The sequence below is a fragment of the Poecilia formosa genome, unplaced genomic scaffold, assembly GCF_000485575.1.
Source record: "Poecilia formosa unplaced genomic scaffold, Poecilia_formosa-5.1.2 Scaffold263, whole genome shotgun sequence".
In the NCBI taxonomy this organism is placed as follows: Eukaryota; Metazoa; Chordata; class Actinopteri; order Cyprinodontiformes; family Poeciliidae; genus Poecilia; species Poecilia formosa.
In genome coordinates this window covers 163,752-182,194 of record NW_006800202.1, presented here as the reverse complement: position 1 = coordinate 182,194, position 18,443 = coordinate 163,752, and the positions used below count along the sequence as shown (strand labels likewise).

The 18,443-nt window shown below is 38.5% G+C and overlaps 1 protein-coding gene across 1 annotated transcript in view; it reads left to right on the top strand.

Moving 5' to 3' along the window:
- ntrk1 (neurotrophic tyrosine kinase, receptor, type 1) overlaps positions 1-18,443 on the top strand; it is a 46,185-nt gene that overhangs the window by 19,427 nt on the left and 8,315 nt on the right. The window contains exons 6-16 of the mRNA XM_016680936.1: positions 1,128-1,282; positions 1,495-1,637; positions 3,055-3,193; positions 7,654-7,986; positions 8,206-8,223; positions 8,305-8,363; positions 8,456-8,558; positions 9,644-9,799; positions 11,281-11,411; positions 13,357-13,529; positions 18,206-18,443. Coding sequence (XP_016536422.1) covers positions 1,128-1,282; positions 1,495-1,637; positions 3,055-3,193; positions 7,654-7,986; positions 8,206-8,223; positions 8,305-8,363; positions 8,456-8,558; positions 9,644-9,799; positions 11,281-11,411; positions 13,357-13,529; positions 18,206-18,443 — 1,648 coding nt within the window. The remainder of the gene's footprint in view (positions 1-1,127; positions 1,283-1,494; positions 1,638-3,054; positions 3,194-7,653; positions 7,987-8,205; positions 8,224-8,304; positions 8,364-8,455; positions 8,559-9,643; positions 9,800-11,280; positions 11,412-13,356; positions 13,530-18,205) is intronic.

The window sequence follows — 18,443 nt, the reverse complement described above, 5'->3', positions numbered from 1 at the left end:
CTACCAAACTATCCATGCCTCTTTTTTAATTTCCCTCCAAACAGTGAGACATTCTTGTAATTTTTAAGGGATTACTGGTTGATGAGGTTGTTTCTTTTGACTTTCTTCCATCCATCCATTTTCCATATCTTCTTATCTGTGCAGCAATACAGGGGAGCTGGTGCCTGTTTCCAGCAGCCTTTGGACCTGAGGCGGGGTTCACCCTGCACAGGACACCAGTTCATCACAGACATTTGAATCATTAAGTGATAAAAAGGCATCTCACTTCAAATCAGTCTAGTGCATGTTGAAGGTCATGACTTAAATATGCTAACAAAACCATGTCATCTGCAAAAAGACTAAATGAGACACAGAACTTCCCAAACCAGCCACAGCTTGAGATCCTGTCCATGAACACCACAAAAGGCTTGATGATGAAGGGGAATCCTAAAAGAATCCAACCCCACCAACAAGTCAGAGCTCTTGCTTTGGTCATAAAAAAAGAGATGACCTGTAAAATCAAATCTGGCATCCGACTCACAGGACCAGTCCACAAACTCTCTTTAACTGGACAAGCAAACTGCCACGAAAAAGGCAACGTAAAGATCTGAACTATTGGATAAAAGTTGCTTCTGCTGTATCTGAGGTTCAGTCGTCATTTGGAGAATTCTTTGAAACACCTTTGATCAAACAAGTGCAAAGAGAAAATGGTTTCTCATTCAATGGATTATAGTCTATTTCTTTCAGCTGATGAAGGCAGAATGCTCCTTATTAGTTAGACATGAGTCTCTACTTCAAGCGGAAGAACAGCAAACTGATGTCTTGGTTATATAAATGGTGGGAGGATGGAGCTGGTGAGTCGGATTGGAGCCTCATTTGAGGTTCTGATTAGGATACTACCTAAATGCCTTATTTTAGGTGTGGGTATGTTGGCAGTAAACTCTGGTGGAGACTCAAGTCTTCCTGGAAAGACCTTCAGATCAGTAAACATCTTGGTATTTCCCAGGAGAAACTGGATATCTGGGTGGTTGGATGGATGAGGTTACTGGAAAACATTTAGTTGTTTGAGCTCTTGCTGCACTGAATAATTTAAATCCTTATTTGTCAAATCTGAAGCCACCACCTGTTTGTGTACTTTTATTTTTCAGGATTTTAAGGGACAACCCTCTCATCTGCTCATGTGACCTCTTCTGGCTGCAGCAATGGCAGAACGAGGATCGTGGCGATATCGACAGCCAAATGCTGTTTTGCTTGTCCAACGATGAGGAATTTCCCCTCAGCTCTTTGGTGATCGATAATTGCAGTGAGTTGTGTTTTCATTCTGACGCTTCACATTTCTCTTTGTGGGAATGAAGCTATTTATCCTTTGATGGTAGGTTTGATCATCCATCGCTTAAAATCACAAGCCCTGATCCAGTACACTTGAGAATATTAACTATTTGTATTTCAAAACATTTTCCAGTTTACCAGGACAGTGCTAACCCATGCTCATCCTGCTTCCTGTGCTGATCCCAGGTTTGCCTGAGGTGACCATTAACCCACCACAACTGAAGACCAGAGAGGGAGGAAACCTCATGTTCGAATGCCATGTGACGGGAAGTCCCACCCCCAAAGTGATGTGGCAAACAAAAGAACTTGCATCTAACTTTACTGTCCAGGTAGGAAGGATTTTTAGGACTGCTAGCTTTGTTGAATTCAGTTTTGGAGTCAAATCTTGAAGAGAATAACTGGAAGGGAAATGTCATTTTAACCAATTATGATGCAGCTGCTTTTATGTTAGTCAAAAGAAGATTTTTCAGTGCTGCTTTCCAAGCCCTACCACATTAATGCTGCTTCTTAGAGAAGCAATATTTTCTTTAATTTGTAGCAATCTGTAGAATGCATTTCTGGTCCGATACCAACTTTCAGCCTGGCTGCTACAGGTAGCATGTATATCCAGCCTGAAAACTTAGCTTCAGTCTCCCAGCAACCAGCACATCCAGTTCTGGGAGCAACTTGTAGGGTTGTGCTCTTTTTTGCCCTGCTGTAGAAGGGACTTCAGCATATGCTGGACTCCACGTTCAAAGACTTACGTGCATAATTTATCACCAAGAACATGATAGCTTTTTTATTGCAACTGCATGATGAGATTCTTTATCAGGGGAAGTCAGAGCATTGACCAGCCATGTTGCATTTCTCATCTCTGGTGCCAAGAGCAGTAAAATCACATAGTTGGGGCGCTGCCAACCCATTGTGGGTCTCATGAGGTTGTAGCCCTGGCATGAGGCCAATGTGGCCAGTCCAGTTTTATGCTCTCTGATATCTAAGCCACACAGATTTGCATGTGCCCTCAAAGAGGCCCAGTGGATCAGCTGCAACCGCTCTTCTTCTGTGCATCACTCTGAACCCTGATGCACAGAATCTATGCTGACAGACTTCTCCAACGTCTCTGCAGAAGTGACATTCAGAAACTCGTACACGCTATCAGGACTCTAGATCATCCAGAACAGTCCTAATCTGGTCAGAACGGATGTAGCTAATACAAGGTGCAGAAAATATGTTCCCTCTGTGTGAAGCTGATTTCAGAAATTTGCAAAAAAAAACAAAAAAACCTTGACTTTGTATTTTAAATCGAATGAGGAATGATGCATTTAGGATTATTTGCTAAAGCTGTTTCTAATAAGATAAGGTAAGATAATTGGTCACTCATGGGAGAAAATTGACTTAGAAAAGTGAACAAGGCTGCATGCAGTACAACTAAGACGAAACAACAAAACAATAACTTAAACTTACATTCATAGAAATGTACAAATTTTAATGAAAAAAACAACATTGCTTGAAGTCATGTTTTGGGTCTTAAATCACAGAGGGTGCAGGTTAAAAGTTCAAGATAATTATTAATCAGTAATATTAAAACATGTTATGACTCAAAAAGCGACATTTGTCTTTTGTAATTCAGTTACAGAAAAATGTTTTTATTATAACTTCTTTCTCCTGCTGCTGTCAGAACAAAATTAAATGTTCTCTTGAACAACTTTCCTTTCTCTAAAAGTGACCCATATGTCTTTATGACTCTGTGTCATTTGATTACTGCAGGAGATAATCACGGGCTCCACGTTAACTCTGGTGCTTCTTCTCACCAACGTCTCCTTCAAGGACAACATGCACAACCTGACATGTGAGGCTGAGAACCAAGCTGGGCCCAACGAGGGGATGGTGCAATTGGACATTGAGTGTAAGTGCCTGTGAAATAAAGCGCTGCGCTCCTGAAAGCTCACGAGCTCAATGCAAGTCGACGGCCTTAATGGAGGCGAGGGCGAGAGCACACTGGGATCATTTTGTTGTGCAGGCGGGGTGGACGGTTGTAGAAAAGAGAAATGCACTGCGCTGATTTCTTCTAAATGCCCCCTCTACAAATATGGGTACCTACGCACCATGCTTCTAATGGAGCTCTCTGTCCTCTGCCACTCAAACCGGCGACTGGTGAGAAGTGTTAAAATAATACGAGTGAAGAGCTGCAGGTACAGCTTGGCGTTTAATGTAGGGATCCAATAAGAGGACAAAGGAAGGTGAACTTACCTCATCTTGCTCTTTAAGAACTCCACCACCTTATCTATTCTGCACTTTTAAATTACAGATGGAGCTTGACTCTGAGGGTCTGCTGCTGTTTTCCGCTTTCAGATGCATTAGTGCATCTGGACGGTGAGCAACACCAAGGTGCAACAGCAGCCAGTAGTCCCACAGAAGACAGTCAGGTGCATTAGCAATACATTACTGCAAATACGACCCAAACAATATCATATATCTCCAACTCAATGACACTCATTAGAAAATAAAGCCAAAACGACAGGGGCGCCAATCAGCTGTATGAGCATCAAGGGACAGATAATGAACTTCAGAAGAATGGGGCGGATAACCCGCCCTCAGATCTGATTTAAGCTGGTGCTAATGGACTTTTCCCTCCCAACTCCGGAAAACCGCTTCTTCCACGGTGATTGGCAGTCTGTAAATGCGTTAGTGCCGCTAATCCATCAACATGAGGCCCAATGGTGGACAGATACTCGTGAACCGCTGGCCCTTTAATTACTTCTAATTACCTCCCAGAACAGTGGGAGTTTATTGCTGAGTGGCTCCTCGTGCCATTGATTCATGCTACACATGTGGCTTTCTTTTCATAGCATCCCTGCTCTGAATCAGCCAAGTTGCAGCGTCACTTTCATGGAGTTACACAAACTTACTACGGACACAAATATCATCATTTTAGTGTTTTAATTATATATTCTACATCTTATCAGTTTGGAAGGATAATGCAGCATCTAACTTTCATGATTTTTAAAAAATAAGTTTGATTTAGTTGTAATATATATAAAGAGTTACATTTATGCTTACAGGATCAAATATATGCAAACATCTGCCACAAATGAAACAAATATCCCACAGCAAGTCTCACCAGAGATACATGCTTTTTGTAGCACTCTAGGACTTTCTGATGCTACTCTGGCTGGATTCAGTCTGAGTGTTTGCCCACCAACAAAGATCTGCCCACCTGGACGAGCTAAATGCCCTCTGGGCAGTTGTTAAGCTACATATTTAGCTTCAAATTAAATATTTAGCTCAGAAGTAAATGTGTTGATAATGTACAAAAATTCACTTGCTGATAAATGGAAGTGTCTTCTCAGAAAAATCTTACAAACCTCTATATAAACTCCTGAAGTGAGATGGTGTAGTCACTGTTGTATGTTTTAAGATGAAATATTGTAAATGTCGAAAGGAAAAAAAATGGTGATGAAAAGTTGACATGAGCAAAGATTAAAGTGAGTCAGTCGTGCTGTGACAGGAATTTTTCCACAATTAATTGTGGCACATCTAAATTAGCTCATTGTCTAAATCTGAAATGAGGTGTGACAAGCAGCAGCTAAATTAAATATAATAATAGCCTTTATTTTATCCCCTGTAGCTTAAGATCAGAAGAGACTGCCAGTGATTGATTAGTCAAATATGATAAATAGCAGTAATTTCCACTGCAGTGCAATAAAGGGGCACATGGGCCAGTATCCCCCTTTTAACAGCACTTTCCGGGTCAGAGTTGCAGGTTAAGAGCAGCACAATCTCCAGGGCGAAGTGAAGGGTCTCTGCTTGCGTTCGATCTAAATGGGGCCATTTCCTGTAACTTCTAGTCCAGGAGACATATGCATAGAGCTTCCAGGTAGTTTTTGTGGTTGGGAGCACGACGACGACCAGGATTTATTATTCATGGCAGGTCGTCAAAGGTTTGCAGTTCAGATGGAGAGCATCGATTCATGGAAACTCAGAGGGAACGAACAGTGTGCAACTGTGTTCTGGATGATAAAGTAATGGAAACATTTACAGCTCTGTGCAACTGTTTATCGGTGACTAAATTCCCAAAAAATTGGGAGTTGTCCAAACAGCATCTTTCTTGGAGAAACGGATGAGACAGAAATACTGAGTATCATAAACAAAATGGTGAATAAAAAATCAAAGGATTGGGTAGATATGGATATGAATTTTGTAAAGGAAATTATGTCTTATGTAATTAAACCATTCACCTACATCTGTAATTTGTCATTATCAGGAAAATTTCCAGACGCCATGAAAATAGCAAAGGTAATTCCCATTTACAAAAATGGTGAGAAATGTATGTTTAGTAATTACAGACCGATATCGTTGTTACCACAGTTCTCAAAAATTTTGGAGAAACTATTTGTAAATAGATTAGATACCTTTATAGACAAAAATAATATATTATGTAGCAGTCAATATGGATTTAGAGCCAAAAACTCGACATCAATGGCCCTTATGGAACTGATGGAACAAATAACAACTGCTATTGATCAAAAACAATATTGTGCCAGCATTTATGTCGATTTAAAGAAAGCATTCGACACGATTGACCACAGCATTTTACTCAAAAAACTTATTAAATACGGGATTAGAAGGCCGGCATTACACACTTGGTCTATTGTGTTGAGGTATGGGGAAAGGCATGTTATACTAGCATAAAATCGGTTTTTGTTTTGCAAAAAAGGGCAATAAGAATTATTGCTCGAAAACATGGCAAATATTCAACAAATACATTATTTTGTAATTTGAGGTTATTGAAATTCTATGATTTAGTTGATTATAATATTTTGTTGGTTATGTATAAGGCACACCTAAAAACATTACCCTTAAACATCCAAAAAAAATTTGAAAAGAGAGAGAGTAGTTATAATCTTAAGGGGACACAGATTTTTAAGAAACCCAAATTCAGAACTTGTTTGAAAGAACGATGTACTTCGATACAAGGAGTCAAACTGTGGAACGACCTACAAAACGATGTTAAAAATGCTAAATCACTACCCATGTTTAAAAGAAAGTTAAAGATTGGTTTTTTGAAGAAGTATGAAATAGTATAAAGTCAGAGTATAGTATCGTTCAGTTGAGATTGATGACTGACCTTGTTTCTTTTGTTCTTCCTTTGTTTTCTTTTTTTGTCACATAAGACAAATCAAATTTTTTTTTGTTTTTTTTGTTTTGATCCATAGTTGAGAAAAAGGGGCAGATACTATAAGATTATTTTCTTCTTTCTGCTACCTTTCATTTCATTTTTTTCAAATACATATGTAGTATGTTTGTAAGTGTGTATATTTGTGAAATGTATACACATGGATATGTAGGTATGTATGTATGGAGGTGTATTTTTTTAAAAAAAAATTTGTATATTAAAAACTGTTAGGATGTTTTTTTTTTCTTTTTTTCTTTGTATTGAATGAAATGAATAATTAAAAAAAAAATTGCAGCAGATGAAAAGTATTGGAAAGCTATATCTGGAAACCTGAATCAGGACGAACTCAACAAGATTTCAACTGTGTTTTTTAACTTTAAAGTTGAGTAATAATCCATATATTTTGAAAAATAAAAGTGTATTTGTGACGTTTTTTGCAACAATCTGCCTCAAGATGAAATTCAAATTTTTGTGTAATGTCACCATAAACAAACTGACATCCGGGATTGATATTAAGCTCAGTAAACTATTTGATTTCAGGCATTTGGAAGGACACTCATGCTGACTTTTAATACATTTTACTGTGTTGTTCTCCAGTTAGTTTAGCTTTACAATTCACTTTCCGCCCTATTCATGTTTCAATATTTTTCTGTCCAATGTATCTTTAAATTAATTGCAGAAAAGTTGCATATTTGCATTTTTTATAAGGCATATTTAAAATATTCAATAGATAATTGATATAGGAAGTCAAAATGCCACTCAACCTGCTGACTCCCCTATTAGCTTTGATTGGCTGTATCCGAAGACTACATGTTGTCCAGACCTGTAGGTGGCGGTAGTGCTACTTCACGTTTTTTGCCAACTGCCAATAAATATCAGGAAGAAGACTGTATATTAGCTTACTGCTAAGACTGTTTCCATAGTCTTAATTCATACAAATGGCGGTTGAACTATAAGAACAGGAGTTTTATTGAGCGTCTCTTTGCTTAACAAAACTCTGAAAACTCTGAAAATCTAAAATAAACTTGCACCAGCTGAAGAGCCAGAACATTTTAAGTCCAAATATAACCATGAAACGTCATCAGGAAATCTGGAAAAGTGTTGATCAAATTATTTCAAAATGACTTAAAATATAAAGAGTGGATAAAAGTGAAATTTATTTCTGTCTCCTACCTCATCTGAACCTGCAGTTCCAGCCAAAATCATCTTCTTCAAGGACGCCGTGAAGCACCACCACTGGTGCTTCCCGTTCGTCGTGGACGGGAATCCTGACCCGTACATCTCCTGGTTCTTCAATGGAGAACCGTACAAAAAAAACTACTTCATCTTCATACAGTTCATCGCGGACTCGAAAGACGGGTCAGTGAAGCATGGCTGCCTAACCTTAGACAAGCCGACCCACATGAACAACGGAAACTACACTCTGGTTGCGGTGAACGAGCTCGGAGGGGAAAATGCCACGGTTTTCGGGATGTTTATGGAAAATCCTTTTGATCAAGGTGATCCAGAGGGGATCATTATTGGTGAGTTCCTGTAAAAACAGTGTGACTGATGATCGATCTGAACTAACAGCTGTATTAGAGTCAAACAAAAACTAGATAATCGGGATCACATATAGATTTGCTTTAATCTTGTGCCTCCAACTATAACACCATTTATTGAGTTTTTTTTTTTTTGGTCTACCAATCTAAGTTTATTTTGCATTAAATATGTTTTATATTCTCTTGCATCCCTCATGCTAGTCTCTAATGGGTATCCAAGTAAGTTCTCAACTGACTATGACTCCTTAAAGTTTCTGTATATCTTCTCAGTACTAACTTCCAGTGTATTTTATCTCTCAGGTCCATCAAACAAACCGGTTGTGGACATTACAGAGAATTCAGGGAGTCGGGTGTTTGTGGTACGTGTCACCATCATGTTCGCTGAGAACATAAGAGTCTTTTTAGATTTGGACCATTCCAGTTTATTTTGTGTAACTTGTGTATTTGGCAGGTCTCTGTTGCTGTGGGCCTCGCTGTCTTCACCTGCATCTTTCTGCTCATCACAGTTTTGATCATTAACAAGTGCGGTCAGCAAACCAAGTTTGGTATTCATCGTAAGTGGGTTCTTTAAATTGCAAGGCAGTAAAAACCACATGTTGACACCTTAAAGGGGATCTGTTATGCAAAATTCACATTATGTACTTCCATTTGTTTCTCTTCTAAAACAGCCCAAAGCACTTAAAAATACACAGCCATTTTTAAAACACATATATTTTTTACAATAAGTCAATGTTATAATTTCCTGAAATGCATAATTCATAAATTCAATGTTTAATTTTTGATCAGTGAACAGATTTATGAAATTTTGTTAGACATAAAAAAGTCTCGTTCTGTTGCCATTAAATTTGTTCTCGTTCTTCAAAGTTAAAATTTTTCTTCAGGTTTTTTCTCAGAGTTTCCACAAAGCTACAGTTTGGAATCAGAGATGGTTGTGTTTTTTGGGACATAATGGACTAATACAGCCTTGCACTGTGATGTAACTTTGCACACAGGCAGCTGCTGTTTGTTTGTTGGGCAAAGTGCCTTAATTACAGCGTAGACCTCCGCTGCCCACCGCCACGTGGTGAGAGCCATTAAAAACGATGGATGGACGGATTGATGGATGGATGGATCGAGGAAAAGCTAGCTCCGTGTGGACACCCCGCCCTTTTCTCTCCTCACTCAGAGCTCCTAAGTGTGCCTGATTGCCTAAGTGGACCGTGCTCCCTCTTTCCTTCCCTCCATCTCCTCTGGGCTCCCTCGTTGTTGTTCCATTTTCTTCTGTTTTGGACTCTGGGGGTTCTGTGGTTTGCCTTGCTGAGTGGATTTCACAATTTGGGTCCCACTTGTTTGGCTTTTAATACTTTGCCATAGTCAGGTGTTGCTAACCATCCAGGCTTCCTGTATGGTCATTTTTCCCCCAGTTCAATGTGGCCTGATTGCTGCATGGTTGATGATGGTGATTATTAGAGCTTGTCATCATCTGTCACCATGGCACCAACAATTGGGCTGCCAAGTTGGTAGTGGAGTATGTTTGTCCTTCAGAAGGGAAAAATTGGGCCAGAATTGCTTCTTTTGTTGGCTGCTGCAATCAAAAGAGGTTGGAGACTGATTAGGTGTCATGTATCCGCAGCCATGCTTGTCTCTTGTGTTTCATTAGGCTCATCAGTTCTCGGTAAGGAGGATGACCTGGCCGTCTCACTCCGCTTCATGAATTTCGGGACCAGCCCGCCTTCCTCCGACGAAGACTCTGGTTTATCAAGTTTTGTGGAGAACCCGCAGTACTTCTGTGGCATCATCAAGGACAAAGACATGTGTAAGTGCCGGTGCGATTTATGCTCAATAACTATTAAATACATCCGCTCTTATTAGAACTCTGTTTAATTCATTAGTAAATAGTTTCTGAGATAAGTAGCTTAGATGGATTCTCAAGGTGTGTTTTTGTCTCGCTGTGTGAGCACTCTCAATGCAATCTGCTTATACTTCAGAAGAAATAATGAGTCAAAATGTTGAAAAATGAATCCCTCTTAGACTTGAAACGAAAAAACATCCAGATCTATTTTACTCACCATGTCCTTAGTTAGCAATTTTTCCAAGTTAGTTATCAGATCTAAAATGTGTTTAGGGTGGTGATTAGCAGCCATATGTGAGTGAAATAATGAAGTGGACATAAATTTGATCAACCCAGGAGCTGGAGAGCTCGTCCAAGTGACTGGGCAGAGAGACGCTGGACCTCTCTGCTTAGACTGCTGCCTGTTCAGTACTACTAATATTTAGTTCACAAACTAAATATTTAACTGCTAGCATATTTGGTAAATATTTACCAAATATGCAAATTCACATACCAATAACCAGAATTCACTATCAAAATAAGAGCTGGGTCTTGTGAATCTCTACATAAACGTCTGTGTTGCCATTTAAGCGGCTCATCCTACATTTTAAACTGAGATGTTGTAATTGTTGAGAGGAAAAGAAACAATGATGAAGTGAATCAGTCACAGTAGCAGGAGTTTAATTAAAGATTCGCAAGACCCAACTTTTACTTTGGTAGTCCACTTTTGGTTATTGGCAAGGTATTTTTGCATATCAACTAAATATTTAGCTTGCTAAATACATATTTAGTTTGAAACTAAATATTTAGTTTACTATCTAAATACTTAGCTATAACCTAGATATTTAGCTTGCTATGTTATTAATTATTGTTCCTGTAACTAGATATGTTAGTTGCCTGTGGTATGTTTTAACATGTTTTAACTTGGACTGGGTGTGAAACACCGGACCTGTCTGCTTCAGTGGTAACATTTGGCTTCCTCAGGATCGGATAGGAAATCCAACGTGGCATGACCCTAAGCTGCTCAAAAGCCCTACAGTGTTATTGACTTGAAACAATTTTGCAAAGAAGAGTAGATAAAAAAAATAATCCATAATTTCCAGATCTCAGAAATGCTTGAAGGACGTTGTGGCATAAACGTTCAAGTTATTCACACAGGACTGGGTTGGTTTGGATCAGTTTTTATCCCCTAAATTAAATCATCAATTGTAAACAAATTTATTTATCTTCATCTAATATTAAAATTAATTTCATAATCTGAAACATCTGAAGATGATAAACGTATAACAACAGTTAGGGGATACATCGGTACTTTTTCCCTGTGAGGATAAGGAAGTTTGAAAACATTCGGACAGATCAGCTCCAGGCTTTAGCCAGAGTGTAGCTCATGAAAACTTGCTTTGGCTTGGATCAACAGATCTCAGCAACGGTTCCCTCACAGCTGTGTCTCTTTCTTGTTGTTGCAGGTGTGCAGCACATTAAGCGGCAGGACATTGTGTTGAAGTGGGAGCTAGGTGAAGGAGCGTTCGGCAAAGTCTACCTGGCAGAGTGTGCGAACCTCAGCCCCGACAGCGACAAGATGCTGGTTGCCATTAAGGTGAGGAAATCTCAGATCGTCCCCTACGCCGCTTCAGAGGCAATTTAACAGCTAATGTGCTCTAAACATCTGCAGCAGCAGTGAAAATGTCAGCCGTTAGTATGTGGTCCGAGCAGAGGAGCCGCCGGTAAACAGGCTGTTTGTGGTAAAGAAAACAGAAAGTTTCTTTTCCTGCTGCAACAAAGTTACAGTTGGTGTTCAGAAGTCCTGGTTCTTCTCTAAATGGCATCCTGGTTCAGAGGATTGTTGAAGCAAAAGTGCAGTTGTTTTCTTCCAGACCTGAAAGAAAATACATGGAAGCTTTTTTTGTGACTTTTTAATAAATTGATTAAAATGTCTAGCAATTTCTTAGCAGTAATCCATCTTTTCCAGTTTTCCTGGAGTATAAATGTGACGCTACCTAACGGCTCGTTTCTGTTAGCTTCTCTGAAATAGCCACGAGATAAAAGCTCCTCACCTGAATGTCTTCATGTTCACAGTCAGGACATTAGTTAACAAGTTTATACTGCCTTACATGAAGTTTGAGCAAACTTTTTTTTTTAAAAGTCATCATGCATTTTAGAACATTTTGAACAAAAGTTCCCAATTCCAGTTGAGACTGGATAACTTAGCAATAATAAATTCATAAATTAGTCTTATCTTGCTTTATTTATGTCTCTTCATATATGTAGATAAGTACATAACTTATCTTCTTTAGGTACTGACAAGTAAATAAAATAATACCCAATAAAAGTCGACTTTACTTCTTTTAAAGCTGTTTCCTGCTCCAGTGCATTGCTGGAATAATACTTCGTGGTTTTAGAGTGAGCCTTCGTTGTTAAAAGGCTGTCAGGTGGTTTTATACCCAGCTCATGTTACACCAGGTTAATGAAAACCACAGAGGGAAAAATTTATACAAGGAGATGATGGAATACGCATCTGCTCTCATTTATCAGTGCATTAATCACACATCAGCTCTTACAATACGCTGTTACTCACCTTCGCCAAGGCGTTGAAAGGCGTCATTCTGGGAGTGTTCCCTTAACGTTCAGACTGCATTTCTTCCTATAAGACAAATCTTTTAACTACTTTAAAAAAATATTTAATTATTTTATTAAGAGCTTTCTTGGCTCAGAAACAGGACAAGTTATGGTGAAAAACAGTACAAGGAACAGAAGCTAATTAAATTTAAATAAGTTCATTTCAACAAATCGTATCAAAATAAGTCAAGCAGTGGTGAAATTGAAATATGCTAGTTTCCCACCAGTTCTGACCGTAGATCACAAATTTTCAGCAGAATTGAAACTTTCTTAGTTTCTTTTATTAATTCCCAATCCTTTTTGCTGATGATCAGGTAATAAAGTGAAGGTGTTCCAGTAATAAAGCCCTGAGGAATCCCAAAGTAAAACAAGTCAAAACAGTAAATATTCTCCAGAGCTGTTTACCCTCCTGAGCTTTCAAACACTGGGCATTGTGTTGCTAATTTATTTTATTTTTTCTTTAGACTTCCTTTGGTCTGATGCCTTAAAACCCCATCACTGATTTGTGGCATGTTCTTACACATTTCTATTATAATTTCACTGAAAAATTATAATTTTCAAGTTAGCTTGCAGCGTTTTAAATACATAGTTTAATCCTAAAATAGGTATTATTCATACTAAATGTGATAGAAGCAGTGTATTTATTTATCTTTCTCATAACTGAATTCACAAAAGTCAGCTTATCTTCCAATGACCTTGTAATAAGTGTATTTATTTTCTGTGACAATTCATTCAGACATTGCACAAAAACATAAAGGAAAAATGCTTAAACTAACCTTTTAAATGATCTTAAACATAAACACATTTGCAGGCTCGTGTTATTTAATTGTATTTGAAAAAACACCCTCAAAAAATGATCCTATAAGTGCAAAAGGTCAAGTAATACTATGATGTAACAGAAAGCGTCTTATTTTGGTTGTTCACAGACTCTGAAGGATGCCAACGAGTCGACGCGGCAGGACTTCCAGCGGGAGGCCGAGCTGCTGACGGTCCTGCAGCATCAACACATCGTGCGTTTCTACGGCGTGTGCACAGACGGCGAGCCGCTGGCCATGGTGTTTGAGTACATGAGACACGGAGACCTCAACCGCTTCCTTCGGTAAGGCCACACATCCCGCCTCTGCAGTGGGCCGCCGAGTCTCCGCCGCCCAAACTGTTGGTCCTCATGCTGCTTAATGTTAGACCCCTAAAAGTACTGGATGAAAGGCAGCAGCAACGCCTTCATGGCAAATGTGTCAGAGAGGGAAAAGCACAGTAGGAACGTTTCCCAGCAGTAAGTCTGCTCTCACAATACAGGAGCCTGAATCTGAAGCAGCTAAGTGGAACACAGCCATCATGCCTTTCATCATGTACAGTAAGGCTGAGCGGATTGGTGGAATAATAATGCTGCTAAATGAATGAAGAAGAAATTAGTCCCCTAACTGTAATCTTTAGGAAAAAAGCTCAAAAGAATTTTCTGTGGCTGAGGTTGAATGTTTTCTGTCTGATCAATGGACTTTTTCACACAAAACATAACTAATAGACTCATCGTGGATCATTTGGTCCTAACATTTTCAAGCATTGCAGCAGAAAAGAAACAGAAAAATTAGTTTTAACCGTAAAGTTACTTTTTTCTGCCCCTTTAAATATGACATTTCATGCATTAGCTTTGACATACAGGTGTTTCCACACTTCTCAATAAAATACAGGTTTTTGAAGTCCTTCCTTTGTGGTCTGCAGACTGGGTCAGTGGTTTCTAATTTCACTTTTATTCAGTAGGATTCTTTTTCTGCGTGCAAAATAATAAAAATCAAACATTTCAAAATTATACAGATTAAAACAAACTATTGCATTAAGACCAAATGAGTGGAAGCAAACAATAAAGCCTGTTTTGTCAATTTTAATCTATATTTAAATGGACAATTAAGATATTTGTTTTACTGTTTAAACAGAAAAAATAAAACAAATTCTAAAATATCATCAGTGTCTGTTAATTGTGGTTAACCATGTTGATACTGTAAAATGATCATAAAGTGAAATATTGGCTCATTTTTTATTTTGAATCCATTTGATATTTGCTCTAAATTTCCAGGTTAAAAAAATAAAAATACACAACTTTAATTTGAGAGGAAATGAGGAGATTGAAAATCTACTGAAGGCTGTTTCCGTTTTCCAACTGATTCTTTTCTTCTCTGCAAACGGTCAAACGGCTGATTTGCTTTGTCTGTAAATAAGACTTCTAAATTAAAAGTATGTTTGTCTGAATAGAGGTTTAATTTTTGCAACTTTCCAAAGGCTTTTCGTTTCTTGTTAATTACTACAGAAGGTTCATTTAGGCACAATTGCAAAAGGAGTTTCATATAAATTGTATTTTCTTTGCTCTTGTTGCCGTTTCAAAAGTTGAAGCTCCCTGGTTTCCAGCTCTTATTTCTCTTATTTTACCCTGTCACTGTATCACACACCGGCTCCATTAACATATCAAGCCTTCACGGCTCTAATGTATGTGATTCATGCATTGAGACTCTCCTGCAGGTAATGGCAGGCCCCACGCTGGCGTGGATCCACTCAGGTTCCCTCTGACCGCGTCTTTCAAATGAAATTCTCTGCGTTTCGTCTTATTCTCAACATAAATAGCTGCTTTAAAAGTTGCTTAAAAACCCTTCAGAAATGTTGAGAAATATGTGATGAAGGTTTTTCCATGTTTTTTTTGTAATATTCAGATTTTTTCTTAAACAGTAGACACAACCTCTGTCTTATTTTTAAGTCCTTGAACAGCAGCATCTATTTACTGTTATTTTATTCTTGACATCCGGATTTGATTGAGGAAAAACTGGACATTTTTTCCTCTTTTTCAGTTTTTTTTTGTTGTTGTTAAATCTGAATATCCTGAGGAAATGGGTGCATTGATTTTATATTTAGACTGAAAATCTAACAAATATATAAGTTATAATCAGACTAATGTGTGTCTGAATCTGAATTTGTGTCAATTTTGTGTTTTAGCAATGAAAATATGCCAAACACTGGCTGATTTTTTTTCCAGATGACCCAGAATAGTTTTGTTAAATAAAATTCTTTGAAAGGAAAAAGAAAATCCAAGTAATTTTTTTCTTTCGTTTTCATCAGATTTGTGATTCTTCTGAAGATTAATCTTTATGAATTTTGGAAATGTTTTTTGGAAAACAAAGCTTTTGTTTGGCACATTTGTGGAAAAAACATTCCCACATGTCTTTGTGCAAATCGTGTTATTTTGCTTCGTTCATTTTCAAACAAAATTCACTTTACTGCTGAACTCAAGCCACATTTCAATAAAATAAAACTAGAAAAATGTCATTTCTGAGTTTTTTTCTAACCTGCTGATTTTTTTAACCAATTTAAATCTTTTCTTTGTAATGTGTAACATAAAAGAAAAAAAAATTAAAGAATTAAAAGATGATTGATTATTTATATATGAAAGCATTTGTTGCATTTGATGAATCACAATCAGCTTTATTGGTTAAGATTTTTTACACAGAAAAATAAATGTCTTCAGTTATCAAGCACTCAGTGGACATCCATAAAGCGTAAACATAAAACTTTAATCAACATAAAAATTAGGACTAAGGGACAATATGTGTATGTATTTGCAGACATTATTTTATTTTATTTTATTTAAAAAAAAAGAAAGAAATAGAGAAGGATTGTTGTGATTGTGCAAAAGTGTTTTTCTCAGTTTCCCAGAAGAGCTGGTGACTTCACAGGCTGTCAGGTTTTTATTAGGTTTTATTGTCTTTATGGGGAACGGTCTCTGTAGGGCCGCCTGAAGCTAAAAGTCTAAACAGGCTGTGTCTAGAATGTGTGGGATCTGCAGAAATGTTATCTGCCTTTTTCTCAACCTAAGAACTGTACAAGGAAGGTCAGTCAAAGCCCAGAAAGATCTCAACTCCTCTGCATGTTTTGCAATAATTAGACTCAGTTTATGCTTCAAGGATCGAGTGATAGAATATCATTTTATCTGCTCGGCTCATGTTAGGTTGCATAATGTGTGAGCTAAATAAACCCGAAGCTCCAGGTTGGGATTCAGAACAAGTCAAGGTCGAGGGCAGCGTCATTATTAGCGAAACGGTATTAATAAAAATGATAGAATTTAATCTTCAGAAGATTTTTCTGTATTAAGAAACACTGATAAAAAAAGAAAAACATTTGAGCAAAAGCAGAAAAGTCTGCTGTAGTTGAACTGGTTTATTATCTGAGAGGTCATGCACAAAATGACTTTTTGCTGTTTTACATACTGACAGAAAAGCTTAAATTTTGATAAATGGTTTAGAAAGCAACAGAAGGACTTGAACCAATCAGAGCTCAGTTGGCACCTTGGAAACAATCTGAGAAAGTATCGGAGCAGACGGGGTTAAAACAGATCGCCGGGTGTCCTGCACAGGAGACAGACTGGAAATGAAAACACACGCCACCCCTCCGTCCAAAAAAACACACGTGTGTGTGCATTCACACAGGCTTTTTCTGAGATGTATGTTCAGGGACGGTTCGAAATCACATTTCCAGAAAACAGAGTGGGTGAGTTCTTTGAGAGCCCCCACGGTGCAGCTGCTTTCCCACCCTGCCACCTGCCTTTTAAACTAATAGTGATTGTATAGACAACTTCCTTTGTAATATGGAGAGGAGAGAGATTAGGATGGATGGATGACACATGGAGACACATCAGCTGTGATTTGCTCATTTAGCCAGTTGGATGTCAGAGTGGGTGTTCATGATCCGCAGAAACAACAGCGCGTTAATGTGCTCTGCATCTCTGAATTACATTATTGCAAATCAATTGTGGGCGTATTACAAGCCTCGTGTTTTCTATTAAGCATCGGCTTTAAATGGCTTTATTGTGGCGCGGCGGTGCTGACCACGTCTGTGGCGCTCCGGGGGCTCGGACTGGATGTGACTGAAAGTGTTCAATCTGCAGATTGCTCGCTGAGGTCATTGTCCCTCAGGTGACCCAAGGTTGGTGCCGTAATTACAAATACGCTGAGAGGCCAATCTGAGTGTTTTCATAATCATAAACAGCCAATAGTTGATGAATCAGTACAAGGACCTGCAGGTTCTTCAGCCATGTGGGCCCACATGACCTTGTCTGCATTTATTACGGCTCTCAGGTTCCGCTCTTAAAATACAAACATATAACAGTAGCTATTATGTGTTTTAATATACAGGTTCCCAACGTGCATTGAAAAACAGCTGAGGTTCGTTTGGCAGATTTTGAAAGGAGCAACCTCTAAGCAATATTTGTTATATTTTTAAATGTTGTGTTTTCTTGAGCTGTAAGCAGAAAATCATCAAAATTAATGGCAATAAAGGGTTTAAAACTTCATTCTTTGTGTGAATAATCTAAAATGTTTCACTTTTTCTAAATTATTGCAAATCTTTTAAATAAAACGGTTCATCCATGAGGCTGAGTGAAGTTGTCCCTCTCACCTTTTTCAAATGAAATGAAGCAGCGACTTCCCCATTCAGCTCCTTCAGACTAGCCGACAGCAATTAGCAAGATGGCATTATACGAGCTACTAATCAGTGAAACTGATTAAAAACAACATTAATATAGGAGTGATGCTGTGATGACTTCCTGAAGGCGGAGTTTCAGACCCAATTTCAAGGCACTAAATTACAAAGTCAAATTTCTTTTCAGTCATATTTGATATAAATAGCATTTATATAACAACTGAAGTTAACAGTTACTTGAATATGCTGGAAAACATTATACTGGCGATTTTAAACGACCAACATAACTAGTCCCTGTCTTCTGTGTTTCCCCCACAGAGCTCCCGGGCCGGACGCTCGGATCCTGGAGGAGTCCAAGTTGCCCGCGCTGGGGCAGCTGACTCTGCCCCAGATGCTGCAGATCGCCGCCCAGATCGCCTCAGGCATGGTTTACCTGGCGTCGCTGCACTTCGTCCACCGTGACCTGGCCACACGCAACTGTCTGGTGGGAGAAGGCCTGGTGGTGAAAATCGGAGACTTCGGTATGTCCAGAGACATCTACAGCACAGACTACTAC